This window comes from Labrus bergylta, chromosome 15, assembly GCF_963930695.1.
Source record: "Labrus bergylta chromosome 15, fLabBer1.1, whole genome shotgun sequence".
In the NCBI taxonomy this organism is placed as follows: Eukaryota; Metazoa; Chordata; class Actinopteri; order Labriformes; family Labridae; genus Labrus; species Labrus bergylta.
This window is the reverse complement of record NC_089209.1, coordinates 15,213,195-15,234,226: the sequence shown is the minus strand read 5'-3', so window position 1 is coordinate 15,234,226 and position 21,032 is coordinate 15,213,195. Positions and strand designations below refer to the sequence as shown.

General features: G+C 36.9%; 2 protein-coding genes and 2 long non-coding RNA genes across 5 annotated transcripts; 1 reads left to right on the top strand and 3 right to left on the bottom strand.

The window, feature by feature from the left end:
- Nucleotides 1-52: 52 nt before the first annotated feature.
- On the bottom strand, nt 53-3,349 carry armc1l (armadillo repeat containing 1, like). 2 transcript variants are annotated; one of them, XM_065963955.1, is made up of 7 exons: nt 3,218-3,349; nt 2,775-2,947; nt 1,698-1,789; nt 1,170-1,353; nt 957-1,073; nt 735-809; nt 53-651 (listed from the first exon to the last, which is right to left on the bottom strand). In XM_065963955.1, exons 2-7 carry the CDS (start codon nt 2,925-2,927, stop codon nt 457-459), a joined length of 816 nt encoding a protein of 271 aa, XP_065820027.1. In that variant the 5' UTR covers nt 2,928-2,947; nt 3,218-3,349; the 3' UTR covers nt 53-456. The 2 variants fall into 2 exon arrangements, with proteins under 2 accessions (XP_065820027.1, XP_065820028.1); XM_065963956.1 differs by having other exon boundaries at nt 3,195-3,270.
- Nucleotides 3,350-3,405: 56 nt separating this feature from the next.
- Nucleotides 3,406-9,637, top strand: mtfr2 (mitochondrial fission regulator 2). Its single transcript, XM_020638854.3, has 8 exons — nt 3,406-3,564; nt 4,665-4,850; nt 5,230-5,334; nt 5,581-5,705; nt 7,772-7,974; nt 8,118-8,400; nt 8,581-8,764; nt 9,117-9,637. The coding sequence occupies exons 2-8, from the start codon at nt 4,779-4,781 to the stop codon at nt 9,159-9,161; spliced, it is 1,017 nt and encodes a 338-aa protein (XP_020494510.2). The 5' UTR covers nt 3,406-3,564; nt 4,665-4,778; the 3' UTR covers nt 9,162-9,637.
- Nucleotides 9,638-10,402: 765 nt separating this feature from the next.
- LOC136182685 (uncharacterized) lies at nt 10,403-12,781 on the bottom strand. Its single transcript, XR_010668724.1, has 4 exons — nt 12,442-12,781; nt 11,031-11,123; nt 10,780-10,904; nt 10,403-10,546 (listed from the first exon to the last, which is right to left on the bottom strand). It is a non-coding gene; the product is annotated as an uncharacterized lncRNA (long non-coding RNA).
- Nucleotides 12,782-14,399: 1,618 nt separating this feature from the next.
- LOC136182686 (uncharacterized) lies at nt 14,400-16,138 on the bottom strand. Its single transcript, XR_010668725.1, has 4 exons — nt 16,037-16,138; nt 15,877-15,923; nt 15,544-15,633; nt 14,400-14,842 (listed from the first exon to the last, which is right to left on the bottom strand). It is a non-coding gene; the product is annotated as an uncharacterized lncRNA (long non-coding RNA).
- Between the last annotated feature and the right edge of the window lie 4,894 nt (nt 16,139-21,032).

Below are 21,032 nucleotides of genomic sequence, written 5' to 3'. Positions count from 1 at the left end.
TACACTAAACACAAACATGGGCATATAAAACAAGTGCACACTTTAAAACATGTTATTTTGTAGATTTATTTAGAATAAACCAACAACTCCTCAAAACACACAGTTTCAACCATCTACAAAAGTATCAACTTATTTAAAACTTCTTTTTTTTTTTACAGAGAGGATTGTGCTAGTTTGGAAAGTCAGACAGAAAATATTTACATTTGATAAGAATAATGGATTTGAACAGCTACATGTAAGTGTTTTTCACTGAGGAGGAGAGAGGTACATGTTGAGATTGTTTTTTTTTTTTTTGTCACAAACAACTTGTGGCAAGTTGATGACGCTCACATCATGTACAAAGCCAGGATGTTGTCCCACAGTACTCAACTTCCAGTGTTTACCGCTTCAGCAACAAACAGCCACATAGTCTTTTGACCCCGACATTTTTTTTTACGGAATAAGACTGTTCAAGTTTCACCAGTAGAAAGTTTTGGTGAGGAAACCGGCGGCAGCATTGAGCCAGCTTCCACTAGAATCTTCCTTAGCTGTGGTGCGGGAAATTGCTCGGTTGACTTCCTTCTCTGGACTGTCCTCTTCCTCTGGGAGGTAGTCTGGGAGAGCAGAGTTCTGCTGCACCTTGACTCCAGATGAGTTCAGAGGGATTAAAACCTGAAGAAGACAGTTTGAGAGGAAAGATGTTTATTTTGGATATTCTAATGAGTATAGCTTTCCACACAGTTGAAAACACCAACCTCATCTCCTGCTTCGTTCTTCACCACCTGTTGAGCTGACAACACCTTAGTGTCAGCAATGGCTGATGCCAGACTCTGAAAATTAAAAAGAATGAGAGGGATTAGTGACTGGCACATCAGCGGCCTTGGCATTTCAATTACATTGATTGCAACTACAAGTAGAAAAATTAAAGAGGTCAGTTGCATCGAAGGTACTGACAGTAAAATGTTTCTGTGTGTTACCTCAGTTGACAGGTCTGAACGGATGCGGATGGTGCATCTCTTGGAAGCCATCTGAAAGGTGAAACTGATCACACCTCTGACTTTCAGGAGAGCCTCTTCACACAAGCCCCGATGGTCCTTCATAATTCAGAGATACTGTTTAATTACTGCATATAGTTACAAACAGTGATGTCAACCAATAAATATGAGTATGGTTTTAATGAGACTACTCACAGTGCTGTCCAGCCCCTGGATGTGCAGAGTGACAGACTTCGCTTTCTTGTTCGAGGAGTTGATAAAGAACTGGGATTTCTTTTTCTTTTCCCTCTCGGGTGTGCGTGGCACAGGAAGGGGAGGAGCACTCAGAATGTCAAACACTTCTTGGGCCAAGGCTGTGATGTCAACAGAAAGGCCGTCCCTATAAGGAGAGATTATTTTATTTATTTTAGAAGAATGGTAACACATCTCAGAGTTGTTAAGTGTTTTAAATGACCAAAGTGATGATTCAGTCTGATTATCAGTTTTTATGAAATACTGTTTAATGACTGGTTATCTATTTGTGTGTATACACATCACTATTTTGCTTTCCATCAACTGTTTTGTTTAATTCAAATGTAAAAAAAAAAAGAAGACATTTCAATTAACACTTCATGAAATTATTTGGAAATTATTTTTCAACCACTAACACATTATTTAAACTTATTATTACACAGATCAGGAAAACCTCAGTGCACAACAACAGGAAGACAAACATCCCCTCACCTCCCAGTTAGATTCTCCAAGCTCACCATCATACCCAGTTCATTCTTCATGGTGGCAATATTGCGAGACAGCTCGGCCAAGTAGCGCAAGGTCTGAGAACAAAGAGAGAGGCAGAAAGATGGGATTACATTTGACTATTTTGTGCAACTGCAAACACGTACACACAGCGTTCCAAAATCTTTAAACAGGAAAATAACATGCAATAGGTATAGTTCACATTTCTCAGAGTGGCTATCACTAAATGTATGAATTTTCTGACACTAATAAAACAAGCTTGGTATAAATTATAATCACATTTAACATGCAGATAAATTGCTCCCACATACATATGGTTGTTGGAATGTTATTAGTGAAGAGGGACTTCTTCTGTTATTTGCATACAGCATTTAACCTTCAATAAAGCGCTTTTCTTTAAAAAGGTAAAACAACCCACGAGTCTTGGAAATTACTTGTCAAAGGAGTTTACATAATGGAAAAGATAACTTTCAACATAAGACTTCAAAATGCAAAATTCCTTGACAGATGGTTTCCATGGCAACACGTGATGGAGGATATTTAGACACAGGTTGGCAAGGGGACAATGTGGTGATATCTTCATTTAATAAAATACATAATGAAGAGGGGGATGTACGTAAACATTATTTTGGTTGCAAAAAACTGAATCATGGTGATCATTGGTGATGTGTGTGTCACATTTTTGTTTTGGATTTGTGTGTGTGGGTTTTTTATTATTATTATTATTATTATTATTATTATTATTATTATTTTATGTGGGTTGCCTGTTTTTTGTTGTTATATTTTTCAGATATAATAAATAAAAAATAAAAAAACAAATAAATGAATGCAAAAAAAAAGGTAAAACAAATCAAATGTAAAATAAAAAAAGCTTGTATTCATTCATCTTTTCAAGAAATGTAATCCAAAAATGCCTACAAGACATCATGAAAGTACAGAGGCCTTGCACTTAATATGAAGTATCTTTCACTTGCAGTAAATAGAGAAGACAGACCTTCAAAAAACACAGTACGCTCCTTTAATGTGTATTTAATGAAGCACACCAACTTATCAGTCACCTACCTGAAGCGTTGCAAGCAGCACCTCTGGGTTCTGGTGGTCTAAGAAGAGAACCAGCCCGGGGAGACAGCCCTGATCCTGGACTATCACCTCTCGGTTCTGCGGCTCAGAAGCCAGGTCCCGCAGCTGACTGACCACCGACAGTGCATCCATCATATTTGAGAACTTATCCAGACCTGAAAGAGTTAGAAAGAAGACGACATTTGTATCGTTTAAAAACTTTAAACCTAAACAGTCGTCAGGGCAAACCTCAGCGCTGCTAGCTGAACGAGCTAACGTTAGCTTTATTTAAATGTGAAGAAGTTGTCCACTCTCACACAAAATAGACTTACACCATCTTTACTTTCAAAGGTCAAACGACATACAATTTCGTGTTTTACGACTAACCTTTCAAAAAAAATGTATTGAAAAGGCGCTACATACGGGTAAATACGTCGTTTTCTTACCAAGTAATAGAAAGCAACTCGTGTATCAAAATGATCAAAATACAAAACTTGGTGCTGGGATTTCCTCACACACTATTGGTCGAGCAGACGCTGCCGACGCTGCACGGCCGCTAACTCCTATTGGCTGTTCATACTAGCCGTGTATCTTCAGCCAATCAGAGGAGGTTTTGCTGCTGCGGCTTTATTTGATTCACGGACTAGAGTGCTGCCTGGATGATCGAGCCAGATGCAAGCTGCAACTTCCTTTTATTTGTCTGCTGTTAAGAGTTTTTAAAACTGAACGTAGTTTAAATACCGTAACGAATGTTGTTGTAGATTCTCGTTTTTGACAAGCATACGAATCCACGGTAAGTCATTTACACGCATATTCCCGCTTTACCCCGCATGTTTCCTGGCGTCGCAGAGTGTACTTTTGATGAGCCGTGCAGTTTTACACACACTGCGGTGCACTGCTCACAACAAGGTTAGTTTTAGGTCGAAACAAACAAAAAATCCTCTAGACACTTGCTTCCAAGTCGCTGAAACTTAATATAACATCAGTAAAAGAGACAGCTTCCTGTCCGAGCCTCAGTTTGTGATGCCACCAGGTGACACTGTTACAAATTGTATCAAAATGGACCCCAGGAAGTCTGATCAATGATTGTTTGGCTTTTGAGATCTAGACGAGGATTATTCAAAACGAATACTTTCACGCCTTAAAACCCAAACACATTTCTGAACATTCAATGCAATAATGGTTGTTTCTGTGTTTGCTGTTTCATTTTCATTTTCAAGGAGATGTATACTATGTTAAGTATTTACAGTTCTTAATGGCTACATGTCTCCTGTGCTACAAAACAATGTAGTTTTAATCAGTATTATCAATTTACTGTAAAGATAGGCGATTGGATGTATAGGGAAGACAACTTTAATTTAAATGACTTTCAACAACAACGCCATTAAAAGTGTTCAAATGAAACATTGCATAAAGATAAAGAAAAGCTGTATTGATCCCCCATGGGGACGTTTTTGCGTTACAGCAGCTCAAGAAAACAGGAGACGGGAATATCATTATTAAAAATCAAACATTTTACATCAGTTAAATAAAAAAAAATACAATAATGGAAAATGACACAGTAACTACACTGGAAAGAGTTATTGAAGAGTGAGAAGAAGTTATAGAAACGTACTCCTGCTCTTTCATGTTCAGCACATAAGACCCTTCTTTTAGTTTAGTCATTACAGTCTCCAGTTCTCTTTAATCAAACAGAAGTATTCTTCAGTACCCAATAAGCTTTTCTAAAGTACTAAGAACTGGACTGAGCTGCCGTCCATCCATCCAGGTTTTAAGTAATAAATGGAGACTTCGTTTACATACGGTATAGCCTAAACAAAACCCGACTTTCAGTTGTTCTTCCTTACAATGCAGGCTGTTATGTGTTTATGTTTTATTTTTGCTTCATTTCAGGTGTAAAGTATGTGACTTGATTGCCTCAATTCTGTGTTGGCGTCTTATCGAGTCAGTCAGCAGGAAGAGCAGTTTTGCAGTCATCAGCTGGTGAATGAAAAAGAAAACCCTTCGATGTCTTTAGTAGAAGATATTGTGCATGTGCTGCACATTGTCCTGGATTACTTTGGAGTGCATCCAGACATGGTGACTACAGAAACACACATACACACATCTGACTCATTCTTACAGTCATGGTTCCATTAAGTAACATCAGTGAATTTGTATAAAATGCACATTTTCAACCCAGACTTCTGTGTGTGTGTGTGTGTGTGTGTGTGTGTGTGTGTGTGTGTGTGTGTGTGTGTGTGTGTGTGTGTGTGTGTGTGTGTGTGTGTGTGTGTGTGTGTGTGTGTGTGTGTGTGTGTGTGTGTGTGTGTGTGTGTGTGTGTGTGTGTGTGTGTGTGTGTGTGTGTGTGTGTGTGTGTGTGTGTGTGTGTGTGTGTGTGTGTGTGTGTGTGTGTGTGTGTGTGTGTGTGTGTGTGTGTGTGTGTGTGTGTGTGTGTGTGTGTTGTCTGACGTTTAGCTGGTTCCAGTGTGGGACAGTCAGCTGTGTGGTCAGTATCGCAGTGTTGTGCGGATGATTGGGACCAACCTCCCACTGGCACCTACACCACGTGTCCACTTTCAGGTACCTTGACATATTTGTGTTTAATAGTCCTTGGAATATCGCTCTAAAACCACCATTAACTGTATAGGTTAAAGAATGAAGTCTGTCATAGATAAACAATGTCTTATTCCTAACCATGTGTTCTTTTTCATACATGCCTTCTTCTGTTTATGTTCTGTTATACGTTTATATTTTGACAAACTTTTATTTTGTCATGTCTTTAATGTCACAGTCTGTAATCCCTCCTTGTTCACTTTTCCTTCTAAGGTCCCTCTGCTCAACTACAGGGCTCATGGTCATGATGACATCAATGTGGGTACACCTTCCATCCCCTCATTCGCTGACGTTATGTGGGTGTTTGAAGACGAGGGGGAAAGCTTTGCGAAGACAAGGTAAGAACACAGGTGGACAAGTACAAATGCAGTCAATTGTCTGTCTATCAAACCAGATGTTAAGTTAATTTTATAAAATGTTAGCATCAAGGAGTGCATGTAGTCTGATTATAGTCTGAGTTCTCTTGCATAAAGACAACCTCAGGACAGACCTGTTATGATAATGATATGAACTGTGATGATTAAACTTTTTGAGGAGTGAATATGAGCTATAACTCATGTTTTACACAATACCTGTAAAATGTTGGGTATTAAATCCAAAATAAATCCAAAACAGCTGGTTTTTTTTCTAACACTCAATATGCTCCAATCAGTCTAGCTTGAGCTTCATTTGAATGAATGAGTGTGACAAAAGGGACCGGGTTATATACCCTGGTCTCTGTCCAATGTTTCAAAGTAAGCATGATAAGTTTAAAAAAAAAAAGACCATTTGTTTACATGGAAAGCTTTTTTCATTCTATTTCTGTCTCAGAATTGTGCGACGTGTGTACAGGGAATTATTTATTATTTCGATAATGATGACATTGTGATTTATTGTGCAGCTCTCCCTCAGGGCTAGACTTACCTGGTCACATTTATTAATAGGAGTAGCTTCAACATTAACAACTCATGGAAATCAGCAGAAACCAAACCCACATGCTTATTGATGTGTGTTTCACCTTGGACAGTTTTTGTTTGATTCTGATGCCAGAATCGGCACAGAGGGAATAAATGAGTGTGAAACAATCTCAATTTTAAATAACAGCAAGGCGTGTGTGTGTGCGCGTGTGTGTGCATGTGTGTGGCAAGGTAACAATGTACACTTTTCTGTGGTAACTGACATAAAAGTAGTGTGTAGCAGCTAAGTGGAACCTTATGAACCACACGACTTGGGCCACTGTTCAGTCGTTTATTGTATTAGAAGTACATTAAACTACATTTTCTTAGAAAACAGTCAACTCTTTTTGGAGCATGTGTAGCAGAGCATCACAGCTAAACAGAAACTCAGTTGCAGATGAATAACATTGTAGACTATTCTTCACCTTCTGTTATATATTTAATAAAACAGCCTTTTAAGAACATTTCCATGGAAATATTATTACACACCAATGGCCATTTTCATTAGAGCTCAAAAGTTCACTGTACTAGCTTTGTGTGTGCCGTTAATTACAATTTCATAGTCATACCAGCATTTGCAATAACACATTTTCAAAAGTCTGATTTTATGGGCATTAATGAGACAAAAATACTTAATGTACACATGCTATGCTTTCACACTCAGGATGTATACATTTCAGCTACTCGACTGAGGCCTGCCTATAATGGTCATACTTAAAAACATTTTTGACGCAGTCAGATGAAGCTCAACTTAGATATCACCTACCCTCAGTTTAATTGGTGACAATTTAATAGTCAAAATAATTATTTTGGGTTTATTTTGGGGTTTTATTATCCAGGAGGGACATGTAGCAAACACATGTATTTGCAGAGAGACATACTTATAGATAATAAACTCTGTTTAATATGTGGTTTTTTTATCACACTTTATATTGTTATTTGGACACAATATTGGTATTGTATTGGTCTTCAGTATTCTATATATCAGACTCTCTTGCTCCCTGGCCTGGGGGAGTACAGTACATTAACATCTGTTAGACCGACAGTTAATTAGTATTATTCTCATATTCTTTTGTTACGATGGGACACTTAAATAATAAAAACTCAGCGAGTGACTTAAAAGTTTGAGCTGCTGTTACCAAGGTAACAAGAAAGAGACAGGCAGACAGATAACAAACTGCAAGCAATAGACCAATGAAGTAGTCACTAATTATAGTTATTCGTTGTGTAAATCATAATTCCTGCAGGAGTCTGTATCAGCAGATTAAACATTGAAATAATTGGAATTAGACAAAATAATTTTAATCGGTGCATCTTTAATTCTAGCCTGACTCACTTAAGAATTGTACATTATGTCATGGGTTCCAAACATCTATGTCCACCTGCCAACCCTTCAATGGCCTCTAAATGACCAAAAAACGATGTATATGACTTTAATTAAAAAGGAAAGTCATGTGTGATCTCCATAGGAACCATTTGCCTCCAAAAACACAAAGTACGGTTAAAGGAGATGTGCTGAGGTACACACGGCCGAATCAATCCCAGAGAGGAGGCCGATCTGTTAGACCGACAGCTGAGCCGGACGCACTGAAGAAGATCAGCGCGCTGGAGAACGAGCTGCTCAAATTACGAGCTCAGATAGCCATGATTGTTACCGCTGCTCCTGACTCAGGTACCAAATTATTTCATTTTAACCTCGTCTCTCCTTTTTTACACAAAAACATACAAACATGTTCATTGTTAGATAACCTCATTCTTACTAGTTAATAAAATAACCTTTTTGGTACTTCTTCTTGATTTTCTCGGGTCTCGCAGAGTCCTGTAATTCACCTGCTATGGCTTTGATGTCTCCTCCTCCTCCGCCAACTCTCACCTCCACGCCTCGCTGTGCTCCTCCACCTCCTCCTCCTCCACCTCCTCCTTGTAGTAACTCTTCCTCTGAGAGTTTGTCTATATTAGAACTTCTCCGCCAGCGCAGAAACAATGGAAAAGAACTTGATAAGGGTCAGCTAAGACCTCAGGAGGACATAAAAGGGATGCCGTCCATGCTGGATGTTCTTAAAGACTTAAATCATGTTAAATTACGTTCAGTGGAGAGGTAAGTTTTAGAAATTATATCTAATATTGATATTTTGAAACGTAATGGATTATATACAAAATCCACTTTTCATTGATTTTCCAAAGTGTAAAAATGTTTTCAACCTTTTTAAATATCTTCTGTGATGACATTGACCGCGACTGTCCCATTGCTGAAGCGTTTTCCTTTTGACTTTTTCAGATCACCGGGTGGAACACCGGTCAGAAAGAGGCGCAGTAAGGGAAGCCTTGCATCGCTTAGCGACCCGGCTGCTCTTATCGCTGAGGCACTGAAGAGAAAGTTTGCCCAACATCGCCATAACAACTCTTCTGACAAAGAAAACTCAGTCGAACTTTCACCTTTCGGCAGTCCAGAAACACACAAGGTTTGTTTCCCACAGGCATGATATATCCCCCTGCAGCATTGCTTGATTTTATTCATTCTAGTGATTCTTTCAGTTGAAAAAGTAATTGGTTAATTTTGTTATACATCTGATATAGAGAGGTGAGCAGTGAGGTGTCTCTACAGAAAAAAAACTTGGGTTAGATTCTCACTGCTCAGCTGCCCAAAATTCATTTTCAGCCTCTTATCACAGCAGACACTTTGACTTGGTAAAGCAGGTGTGCATTACACTGTAACACATTTACTGTTTATTGTTTTATGAACACCAAACTTTATCGCATGAAGAGCTGATTGAAGTGATCGCAGGTCTAGTAATCTGCTGTTTCTTTTTACAGGTTCCTCTCCACACCAGACGCAGTCAGGGGCGCCTCCACCTCTGATCCTGTTCAACAGAAGCTTTTCACCCAAAACGTCAAACATCCTGTCAGTCAAATGCAGCTCCCACGGATGTGCCTCACACACAGACTACTACTGCAGCTAATATTTTACATTTCCTCTGTTTGTTCCTTGTCTGTTACTGTTTTGTTTTACATGAACAAATGGATTTTTTTGTCTTGTTGTTTGGAAGCTTGAATGTATATTTTCTGAGAGTGCTGGCTTTAAAGAAGTGTTTTGGTACAGTTGTTTTTGTTTTGTACAGAGTAATGCTTACAGTGTTATTGACACATCCATTTGTTATATGTTTTTAAAGTATAATGTGTTAAAACAGGCAGAGATTGCAGCTTTTAGCTATCTATCTTAATGTTGATTCTTACCTCAACCAATGAAAATAATAACAGTGGGCTATAAGGTTAACACGCCTCTACTCTATGCAACTGCTGTTTCCTGTTTTATTTTATTAAACATTTTAACTGCACTGATCAAATTTGGTTTGTTCTTGTTTTCACTTTAAATGTTCTCCACTTCTGCCTCCCAATCAAAATTAACATTTAAACATTGCCACCTTGTACAGCATTCACATTTAATCTTAAACAAAGTTTAACAAAGATGTCAACAAATCCAGTCACGCACCTGATGTGTAGTAACATTGCTGCTTTATGTGAAAAGCTTTCTAAAATACTATAAAGCTACTGAATTATGAATCCATCACCAAAAACACTGTCCTACAATTCCCATAATGCAGGGGTAAATCTTTTTAAGACATCTGCTTTTCTTGACTTCATATGCCACCTTTCCGGCAATCCACCTTTTATAATGTAATTGTATGTGGGTGTTATAGCATATTTAAAGAGTTCATAAGAGTGCAGTAGATATCAACAGTTAGAATATTTTGATAGATTTTTTTCATTATGATTTTGTTTATCATGTTAATAATGACCTGTTTACACCACCATCCATTCAAATGGGTCTACAGAAGACGTTATATTTGACAAATACATTTGTATCTGTTTACCACTACGGGTAGTTATCCAAATATGAGTCATAATCATATCTTTGTCTCCCCTTCATAATAATGAACAGTCTTACAGCCTCAAAGAATTCACCTTACAATACCCATAACTCAGCTTTTAAAGGTCTAAAAGGTTGTTTTTTTATATATCAGTGTTAATAATTTATCATTAAACATAAATGACTTAGAATTGTGTATGTTTCCTCTTACAAAAATCACAACATTGTCTTCCAAGAAATGTTTTATTGGAACATATAGTGTCCCACTCCACAAATCTTGTTAGCGTTCGCTTGAAGGACATTTCCCAAAGGATCTGTTCCTCAGTCCACCTCCATTGGGGTCTCCTCCATAGTGGCAGGTTGGGATGCTGCAATGCTGCATGGAGAATCAATAATTTACATTTAGCACACTTAACAAACAGGGGAAATGAATCATTATCTAAAAATTAAAAAAAATATTTATAGTAAATAAAATAGATGAAGTTACATGCAAATAACGTATTATTGCACTAAGAGTTAAGCAGGCAGCAGTCAAGAGGGTTTAAAAGAAAAACCACCACCAAAGCTTTACATCAAAACTCTTCTTATGTGATAACGAAAAAATAATACCTTGTTGTATCCACCTCCATGTCAGAGACTTCATCTTCACCACTGATGGCTCCTGGTGGGCTTACAGGCAACACGACAGATGTGGTGAAATGCCCTTTAACCCAAGCAGTTCCCCTGTTTGCATCCTGGCCGTACAAGAGACAAAAATAACAAAATGAATGTTACATAACAATCATTTAAAAAAAAATCTGATTGCTGTATGCTAATGTCATTTTGATTTTGTTATTTTAATTGGCTGGTAGAAAACTCACCTGGAATGAAAAGCTAAACTTAATGTCATGTTTTTGAACAAAGTTGATCTGACCAGTACTCTCTTGAATATTGCCTGAGCAATTGATGGTAATCTGAGAAATCATAAAAAAAAGGAAAAATGAAATACAATACATACAGTTTATGACAACAAAATACATTATTAGACAATAAAAGACATAATTAACAAATCTGAACAGCAAATGTTTGTCAATATCATTCACAAACACATCAAAGCACATCTAAAGCCACGTGTTTATTTTATCTCCCAGTTTAGGCCGCAGCCTTCCGGTGTTACAGTATACTGTAAGGGATTGACGCCCGCTGCACACAAGATGATGATTTTCACTGATATTTATGATCTTCACTCGGTCTCGATCCCTAAATGTCTTGGTCTTGTCTTTGTATTGTTGCACCCTGGTCTCTGGTATGTCTTGGTCTCGATTAGTGTGGTCTTAACTAACACTACTACGTAAACATGTCAGGAGTAAAACCACCAGCATGAACTTTTTTGGCTGCCGACGACATCACAAACTTCAATCAATCAATGAATCTTCACTAATTCTCAGTTAACTTTTTTAATTCTCAGAACCGGTCAATTTTAGTCAACACGAAGAAGCCTGTACTCACGTTAACTTCAGTTGAAGCCATTTTGAAAAGGACTATACCTGGATTTGCCAAGGACTATATCCGTGTGGATGCTGCGTCATTACGCACGCTGTCGTCATTACGTACGCTGTCGTCATAAGGATATGGATGACTAAATATATAATTCTGGGACAGAATTTAAAGTATGTAATGTAAAGTAAATGTTAAGTATGTTAAAAATACCAGTTTAACATTTTTTTGTTAATATTAACAATGATACAAATTATTTAATTATAAGATATTCATCTTTACGGTGTGCACTTTTTTGACGGAAAGTCCCTGAGTGTTTTACATGTCTGAGGCAGGTAACATCTGAAAAAGCTTGTTTGAGGTAATAAGTGACACTTTCTGAGATGTCAACAATATCACAGAGAGTAACATTGATGCATTATTTGCTACATAATACAGATATATGGAGAACCTGATGGGCATTCTTTTATTTCACTGTTTAGTCAATGTACACAGTGTTTTAAGTAGAACCAGTATGACTTTGATTAGGTTCTGTGTTGTCGACTGAGAACAATTCTAGGGTCTTCTTGGGTATAATATTATATTTTTAGTTATTCATATTTATTATTCATTCCTTTTGCCTTGGATTTTTAATAGCATAATCGTAATTTCATGATTATGTGTGGATCCAAGGAGGCGTATTGTGATGTGGTTGAGAAGTGGTAATTGGGGAATCAAATCAATAAATGAATAAGGTCACATATCTAATTCAAAGTAATCTTTGTTTAGGTAAAATTAGAAAAATCAAGTACTTACCTGATGTTAAGCAGAAATACCTCAATGGAAATATTATGTTTCAAAACAGGAACAAAAAAGTATTTCCTGTACCATTGTGGCACCTTGTTGGCTCCACCAAACAGGGTTAAAAAAATGTAAAATACAGATTTTTCTATGAAGTGGTTCAAAAGAACTGGAGATGTTCCAATTTTCCATTTTTCGTTCCCTTAAGTTAACCATGTCTGAGAGGAAAAACAGACTGATCCTTGTGAATTGAAGTGTGTATCATAGCTGAAGACCAGTCCTCTAAAGATGAGCTAACAAATTCGCCTTTACAAATACCTATACCTATAAGGAACCAGCTCCATCCCTTACCTCCCTATTCTCTGAACGCATTCTCTTTACATGCGTTCAGAGATGTAAATCATGTTTGTGTTGCTGTGAAAAACACAAGCAGTACATCTTTTGCATCCACTCCCTAATCAGGAACAACCCCAGGCAGGCATTTCACCTCACCTGTTTTTGTGGCTCAGTCGATTGGTAGAGTCATTATCTCTCAATGGGAAGAGAGTTGCTTGCAGCAATATGTCCGATGTTTCTTTGGCCAAGACACTTATGACAAAGGCTAAAGTTTGTGTGTCTTTATCAAGAAACAAAGGTTTTGCAGTGTAGAGACTGTAAAACATGTTTCAATTAAGATGGTTGTTGGTTGAAGTGCAGTTATTAAATATCCATTTAGGTAGTTTGTGTATTGTCACTGTGATGTGTCATGACCAGAAAATAAAGGGAGAGACACCAAAACACACACTGACACAAGAAACATAAATAAAATTGCAAAAAGAGATGCGGATTGGATGTCGGTATCATTAGTGTAAGTGAGTGGGTGGGTTAAAAGTGTATTGTGCATGAGTTGGATGAAAAAGGAAGACGAAGTAACAAAACAAGCTGCATGCAGAAAGTCTCCCTGAGCAGACTGAGGACGCAGCTTTTATAATGACTGTGAGCATTGGGCCCAGGAGCTCTCAGTGAGGCTGATCGAGCAGCTGCACCTACCGATTACATGTACCTGCAGCACAAAAAAGAGGGCACAATTTTACAGGCCAGAGAGCCGTCACAGATGCATTGCTCCTTGTTTTGACAAAGCAAACCCTCGACATAGGCATATCACATTGTTCCTGCACTCTAAATACAACACAAACATCATTTGACAGCAGGGGTGAGAAGAAAAGTTGATGGGTTAGTGAGTGTTACTAGATGTTTTATAAAAAAAACTTGTTCAGACTGCAATTCGTGATTAATTGATGTAGTTAGAAAGAACTTACTAATATTGATAGATGGGTGGATGGTAGGATAGATAGATGGGAATGTAGGACTTTTTGTTGATGTTTTGTTAAGTATTTTGTAGCTCATCTTAAGTGCGGACTAGTTACGGCTGTTAAAGCATTTATAAATTAGATTTAGAGGTCACACATTATTCTCATTTTCAACAAGATTTAATAAGTCTCAGAGCTCCCCAAAACATGTCTGTGAAGTTTCTTGCCAAAAATCCACTCTGATCTTGTATTTGATCATGCCTATAAACCCCTCTGTTTCATCCCTGCTCAGAACAGGCTGTTTCTGTGTCTGTAACTTTAAATTCAAATGAGTTGTGACCACATCCCTCTCTGGAAGGGCTTGAATGGCTTGGGCCATCTCGCTCCATGCCTGTTGTTTACGGTGGGTAGGAGACACAGAGGGCAGAATAAAACACCTAGCGGTGGGTGTGTCAGCCTGGAGGAGGGGTTACTTCCCTTTGTGACATCAACTGTGGCCAAAGTCTGATTGAGTTATGCACCTAATGAATCCATTTAAATACATGTCTTTTTCACCATACCACATCTGATGTTATTTTTCTTGAGCTTATAGAGATGAGTAATTCCACAGAGTTACATTGGTTGAACAGGACTTTAATTTACATTCTCACAAAGCCTGAGGGGGATATTATTACACCATAAAGATGTGTACATTTGGACTGAAGTCAAAATGGTCAGAGTTTACTTTGTTAATGTCAAGCTTCCTCTCCTTTAGCTACAACTCAAAATGTATTATAATTATAATGACAACAATTCAAACAAATATCTTGTATCAAATTTATTGAAGAGTTTAATAAAAGTAGTAAGAAGTAGTGAAGTAGTGAAAAGCAGTAAAGTAATATGTAGTAATAGTTGCACTAAGCAGATGATTATAAATTAGCACCAAGAATTGAAATGGAAACAGGACTGGAAAAGCTGCTTAAATAATGAGCATGATGGATTAATGTTAATGGTGGCAACAGTGCTAACCACTGCGCCACCATGCCAGCCTTGATATGAAAAACCAGACTCGCAACAAAAACCAAAGGATTAAGTTTTTTTCCGCCTGGACATCCTCTAGACCATCGTCCTCACTCTCCTCTCCAAGACTGTTGGGAAACAGCAGAAGTTTAAAATTAATAAATATCACTGAATGTATTAGCACAGGGATTACAATCATTAGTTATTCGAAGCCTTGTGAAATCTTAAACACTATGAAGGCACTGGTTTAACTCACTTGGTAGAGCAGGTGCCCCATATACAGAGGCTACAAAGCCCCACTCTCCCTCCCCATATTTCCTGTCCCCACTATGGATCAACTATCATTACTACAATCAGCCAAATGGTTGTGACTCTATCTTGATAGCACAGCAGACACAAAAGCCAGAATTTGCTAAGAGTTCCTGTGAGGAACTTTCATTTTGGAATGTTTTGCAAGCCTGTAAACAAAGTGACTCCTCTAATCTCTTTGCAGATCTGGAACTGTACCTTAGTAAGTGTTTTCAGACCAAAAATCTCTTCCTGCTTCATTTTGATTATCAAATGTATCAATCACAATGAGGATCTAAGTCAGGGAAATGTTAATGAAGGTGGCAATATCCCTTAACTGAATCCTACCGAGGCATTGCTTACAGGTTTTAAATGTAAAAATAATTAGTCTTATTATTCCTGACAGTGTAGTTGCTTTAGGTCATATAGAGGAATCTGTATTGTTTCATAACCAAACACAACTTTCTCACAGGACAAGCAGCAAAATTTAAGAGTTATTAGCTTCCTGTGATTTGTGACTCAAGGAGGATCCTGTTTTTACCTAGCAGATGAAGAACTGTCAGTTTCTTGATGATCCACATCCGCAGCAGTAACATCCTCCCTATCATAAGAATGGAAAGGTCGCACAGAGCTGAAGAATGAGAGCACAAAGATAAAAAGATGAAATACATAATGATAAAAAAAAGTTACTAAAAGAGGTCCACCAATTGCATGACAAACTGTTTTATCTGTTTCATTGTAGCCTATTCAAACCCCTTACTTTGATTTCATTTGTTTTAAACAATATTCATGTGTTAAGTTTGATATTTCTTTTTCGTTGAGAGTTTTGAGTTTTTGAACTGTTGATCTTTAAATGTTCCTGTTGTAGTCTGACCTGTACTGAATTTGTTCTTCATCAGAGGCAGGCCGCTCCATCGCATCCTAACAATGCAAAAAGGAATAAAAAACACAACACTGGACACGCAAAAAAATGTATCAAGCAAGACCATGCATTCAAATAGATTTTGACGTAGCACAAACTGCTAAATTATTACTTGTGGAGTAGAAATTGAAAATGTTAGGTCATCATAGACGATTGATCCAGGAAGTCCTTCCTCATCATCCACACACTCCGAAGAAAACTGCAATAAAGAGCTAAAATATATTGTGAAGATAAAAATAATTAGTCACATTTCATGATAAACATTATTTATAAACTGTAAATTGACGGTTAATTTCCTTTATGTACGTTATATTTGCGTTATAGTTTTAACAAACAATGAAATTATAATGAATAATATTCACTAAAATTAGCAAATAATTTGTGTAGTTTTGACATTAGTTTCTGTCAAATAAATCCACAAGTTAAAGAGTAACTAAACCCTAAAACCACTTTTTTCAACTATAAACCTCTGTATTTGAGTATTAAGTAGTGTTATGGATCAATCCAAGTCCCTATCTCGACATTTGAATACAAAGTATTGAAATTTGAAATATTGTGTTAGAAATGTGCATCGTGTCTGTCCTTCCGTTTGAAAAACTCTAACGGCTGTGTGGAGTACAGTATGACGTAGGAGTACGACCCCACGTCACCAAACCTATAAAAGGCTCGTCACCCGACTCGGCGAACTGTGGGGACTCAAGTGTGTGTGTGTATCATAGACTGTAAATATTACAGATGATAATACAAATAATAAATTATTATTAATAATAATAATAATAATAATAATTATTATTATTATTAATAATTATTATTTAAATAACAAATTAAATAATACAAATGTGTGTATTTGTGTGTGTGGGGCAAACATTGTATCATGTTGCGGCTGATAACGGCGCGAAAGGAGTTAGTGGGGGATTTTTCCCCCCGTGCCCCCCTCCCTCTCCAAGTTGATACATTCTCCTGCTTATTCTGCTCCGGTCCCCGGCATCATAACGTGCCTCTCGCACACACTCACCTCGTACTCTCCTCACTCACTCGCTCCCCTCATCCACACACTCATGCGCACTGAGCGCTGAGCCTGAGCCACTGTGTGTGTGTGTGTGTGTGTGTGTGTGTGTGTGTGTGTGTGGGGCAAACATTGTTTCATGTTGCGACTGATAACGGCGCGAAAAGAGTGAGTGGGCGAAGGTACTCTGTGTCCAAAGAGGTTTTTAAATTTATTCAAGCTTTTATTTGGTAATCATTAACAAATAAATAAATAATAAAGTAAAAACACAAAACTTTTGCTACAATATACTGTTGACACATGTTATCAGAATGTGATTGTTTCTGTCTGTTATCAGCCATGATACATCATTATATGCATGTATATACATATGGTTTTATCTGACACAAAGCATTACTAATAAATATTAAACGTCATTTGATATAATTTCATGGTTTGTTAGCATGAAATAACCATTTAAAGTAAATTAACTGTCAATTCTACGGTTTATAAATGACGGTTTACCATTCTGGTGACACATTTTACCAGAGGACTGCTTGACATTGGCAGAATTTAAAGAAAGTACTGGAGCACACCGAAAACTTACGGCAAATTTATTAAAATGCAAAGGACCAACATTTTCACGTACTGTGTCTTCCTCAGATTCTTTGTGAAGGAGTTTTCTGAATTATTTTTGACGTAAAGATCACCAAACGACTGAGATCCTGGGACACGCCTTAATTCCAGCAAGGCTCTCATGATTTTATTCCGACTGACTTTGAAACTGCTTGAAAAGTCGGTATATATATATATTCTCTGAGAGCACCAACCGCCATCTGTGGAGTTTCCTGCCACTTTACCAAATTTTACCACTTTCATAGAAAACGGACTAAGTCAAGTTGAAATCCTAACAAGCTATGCTAACACTACTAAAAAATTCTCCGAATCAGTCCACATCCAAATACAAACTTCCCAAACTGCAGATGATTCATGATTCATGTTCTTTGACATTTTTTAACAGCTATGTTCGATTCAAAATGTGTAAGCTTACTTGTTCTGTCGAGTCATTCGCCATCTTTTCTTTTTCTTTCGTATTTACAGTTGTGTGGTTATGTCATCAGCGACGTCTTTTTACAATTTTTTTTCATATTCTATGTGGAATCTCAAAATTTAATTTAACAGTTTTAAACTCATGTAAACCCCATTACACTAGCACATTATTTAAAAAACTTCAAACAATCTCTGTAAAGAAAGTCAAAATACCCTTTTCCTTCCGTACTTCCGTTAAAACCACACTCTTCAAACTTGAACACTAACCAGGCTCAGGTTATATGCAGAATCGCATAACTCAATATTTGTTACCACAAGAAATACATGAAAGTTAAAGCACAAGTCAAATAAGGCATCTATTATATGCAGATGACACCTGATGTAACATCTGTTACCAAGTAAAGAGTAAGACATTGTTATTCCTCAATCTCAAACAATCTTTCTGTCATAAAGATTGTCAGAGCATGAGATATTACTTTACCTTGTGGTCATGATGATAGATGTTGGTTTATTATCTCAGCCAGGGAAAAACAGAGGATATCCATTCATCTTCATTAGTTTGTTTGTTTCAGGTAAGATGTCTTTGTCTATTAAATCTTTATAAGCAATATCCTGTATTATATATAACTGTCTTAAATCATTAATTGGCAAGTACTTGCTCCGGTCAGTAACGCATTCTGATCGCTAGACCTCGAGGTCATTTGGTTATTCTGTTTTAGTTTCACAGAACAATGAATCCGCCCACACACCACATTGGTTTAGAATACGTGATGTAAACCACTTTTTTTTTAACATCATAAAAGGCATTTGTAGAGCTGAAAAGTACGTAAAAAAGGGTATCACTCAAAGGATGTACAACTTTTATTTTTTATTGAACCTTTATTTAACCAGGTAATTAACCAATTGAGATCAAGATCTCTTTCACAAGGGTGACCAGGCCAAGAGGACAGCAACGCACGTCATAATAAATATAACATGATTAATAAACAGTTTACACACAATAAGTTAAGAGCAGACAAGAATAACAATGTGCAAATTAGTTCACAGATAAAGTTAACTAAATGATTTGAGATAAGAAAAGAAGTAAAGTATCATCTCTCATCACATCTGCCCAAGAGTACTTCATCTCTCCCTCATTGTAAACCAATCATGTTGCTTTTTAAATGTTTTTTTTATCCTGTCAGTTATCTTATTTCATCTTCTGTTTCTTTTATGAGAAGATAATCATTATCTCATGAGATCAATTAGCTTCCTATGAAATATGCTGTGATATGTGTGGTATTTTTTAAATTAATCTGCAAAATGTCGATTTTTAAGGGTGTTTTCCCACCTATAATATAAGGACATTTACAAGAGTACCAAAAAGGTGTGATGTACGAGGGTAATAGTCTCTAATTGGTCTGTATGTTTTTCAGGAAAGCATTAGCATATATCACTGTAGGCTATGATACAATTTGAAAATGAGGGGCAACTGTGGCTTGATGATGTATTGGTGTCGCAGGAGGTGCTTATCAAGATAATGTCTAAATATTTTGGTCTTCTGACCACTCCAAATGGTTTTACACTACATGCCACAATTCACCCATAGGGGTTCAGTGTCTTACCAAAGGACACTTCAATGTGTGGAGCAGGGATCAAATCAACAACCCTCTGATTGCAAGACAACCAACTCTACCACTGAGCCACAGCCACCCAAATTGTTGATATGTGACAGAATCTGTTTACTCCCAGCTGTTATGATTTAAAGATTTTTCTAATTCAGATTATGATCAATGTTAAAATAATGATATTAAATCAGCAGTTAAATACCTACTGAAATCTCATGATGGAGGATCTTTTGCAGATAACAGAAGAAAGGTTTACAGAACTTGTGTGAATATGATATATATATATATATATATACATATATACTATATCCTGATATATATGTTTGTGACTGTGTATGTGTGACTGTGTTTGTATCTACTTAAGTTTCTACACCAGTAAAGCCACAACTTGTTTCAGTTTCCAACACCTTAGTTGGAGCACCACTCTAGAATAAGTAGACCTTTGTTCAAAACATGAGGTGTAAAGCCAAGAGTAAGCTGTGGGCTCTACACCAGAAAGCAAGTAGACAGTTCTCACGAATTCTTCTGACCACAGCAATATGTACAGAGACAATAAAAATATCTTATCTCATGTAAAGGTTTATTCAGTTTTATGTTTTTGATACTTATATTAGTGTGACAGCTGGCAGCTCTAGTGTCAGAATCGGTGAGAACTAACAACTGCTCTCACTTGTTACCTTATTAGGGTGAGTGCTGGTATGACTGGATCAGGAGATGTCTGCTGTTACTGTTCTTGATGCTAAAATGTTACAGTTATTTTATATGAATATTTTAAATATATAAAAATACAGTGGAATCCTATGGGAGCAGTTGTGGAAAGCTGATAACTCAAAAACTAGAAGTATCAAAATAGTCAAACTTTTGAATATTTTTCCTAATATTAAAATGCTTAACATACTAAAAGATTAAACTTATAGCGCAACCATGTGGTGAGATATTAAGCATTTTGCTTTCAATGCTAATAACTTGCTAACAGTTAGCCATAGGAAAATATTATTTTCACAGCGTGTTCCTTGGCTGATACTGATCGTTTGCCGTGCTGTAACCTATGGTCCATTCAGAAGTTGATCCCTCTATATTTTTCAAAATATGCATAATCAATAACTATTGTAACTCATCAAGCCTATACAAAAATCACACAAAAATGGTACAGACATTTGTTAGATACTCCACATCCTACATATCCAATTTTGTTAAGATCCGTTAAATGGTATGCCTGTAAAGAGAGTAAATGTTTTACTAAAATCAGTAGGCTACTATTTTCTATTTTGCTAAATATTTGATCAAACTTCACCAAATTTGTCAGCAGTCTTCAGGAGACTATCAGAATATTGTTTGACCTTTTCAGAATTTTATGATCAATATTTTAAAAGTTTGAAGCCTTTAAAGTGCAAAAACAAGAGTTTTCCCAATGTGATGTCATTGCCTCATATAGTGAAAGTGCACGCTACATCCCCATTTTCACT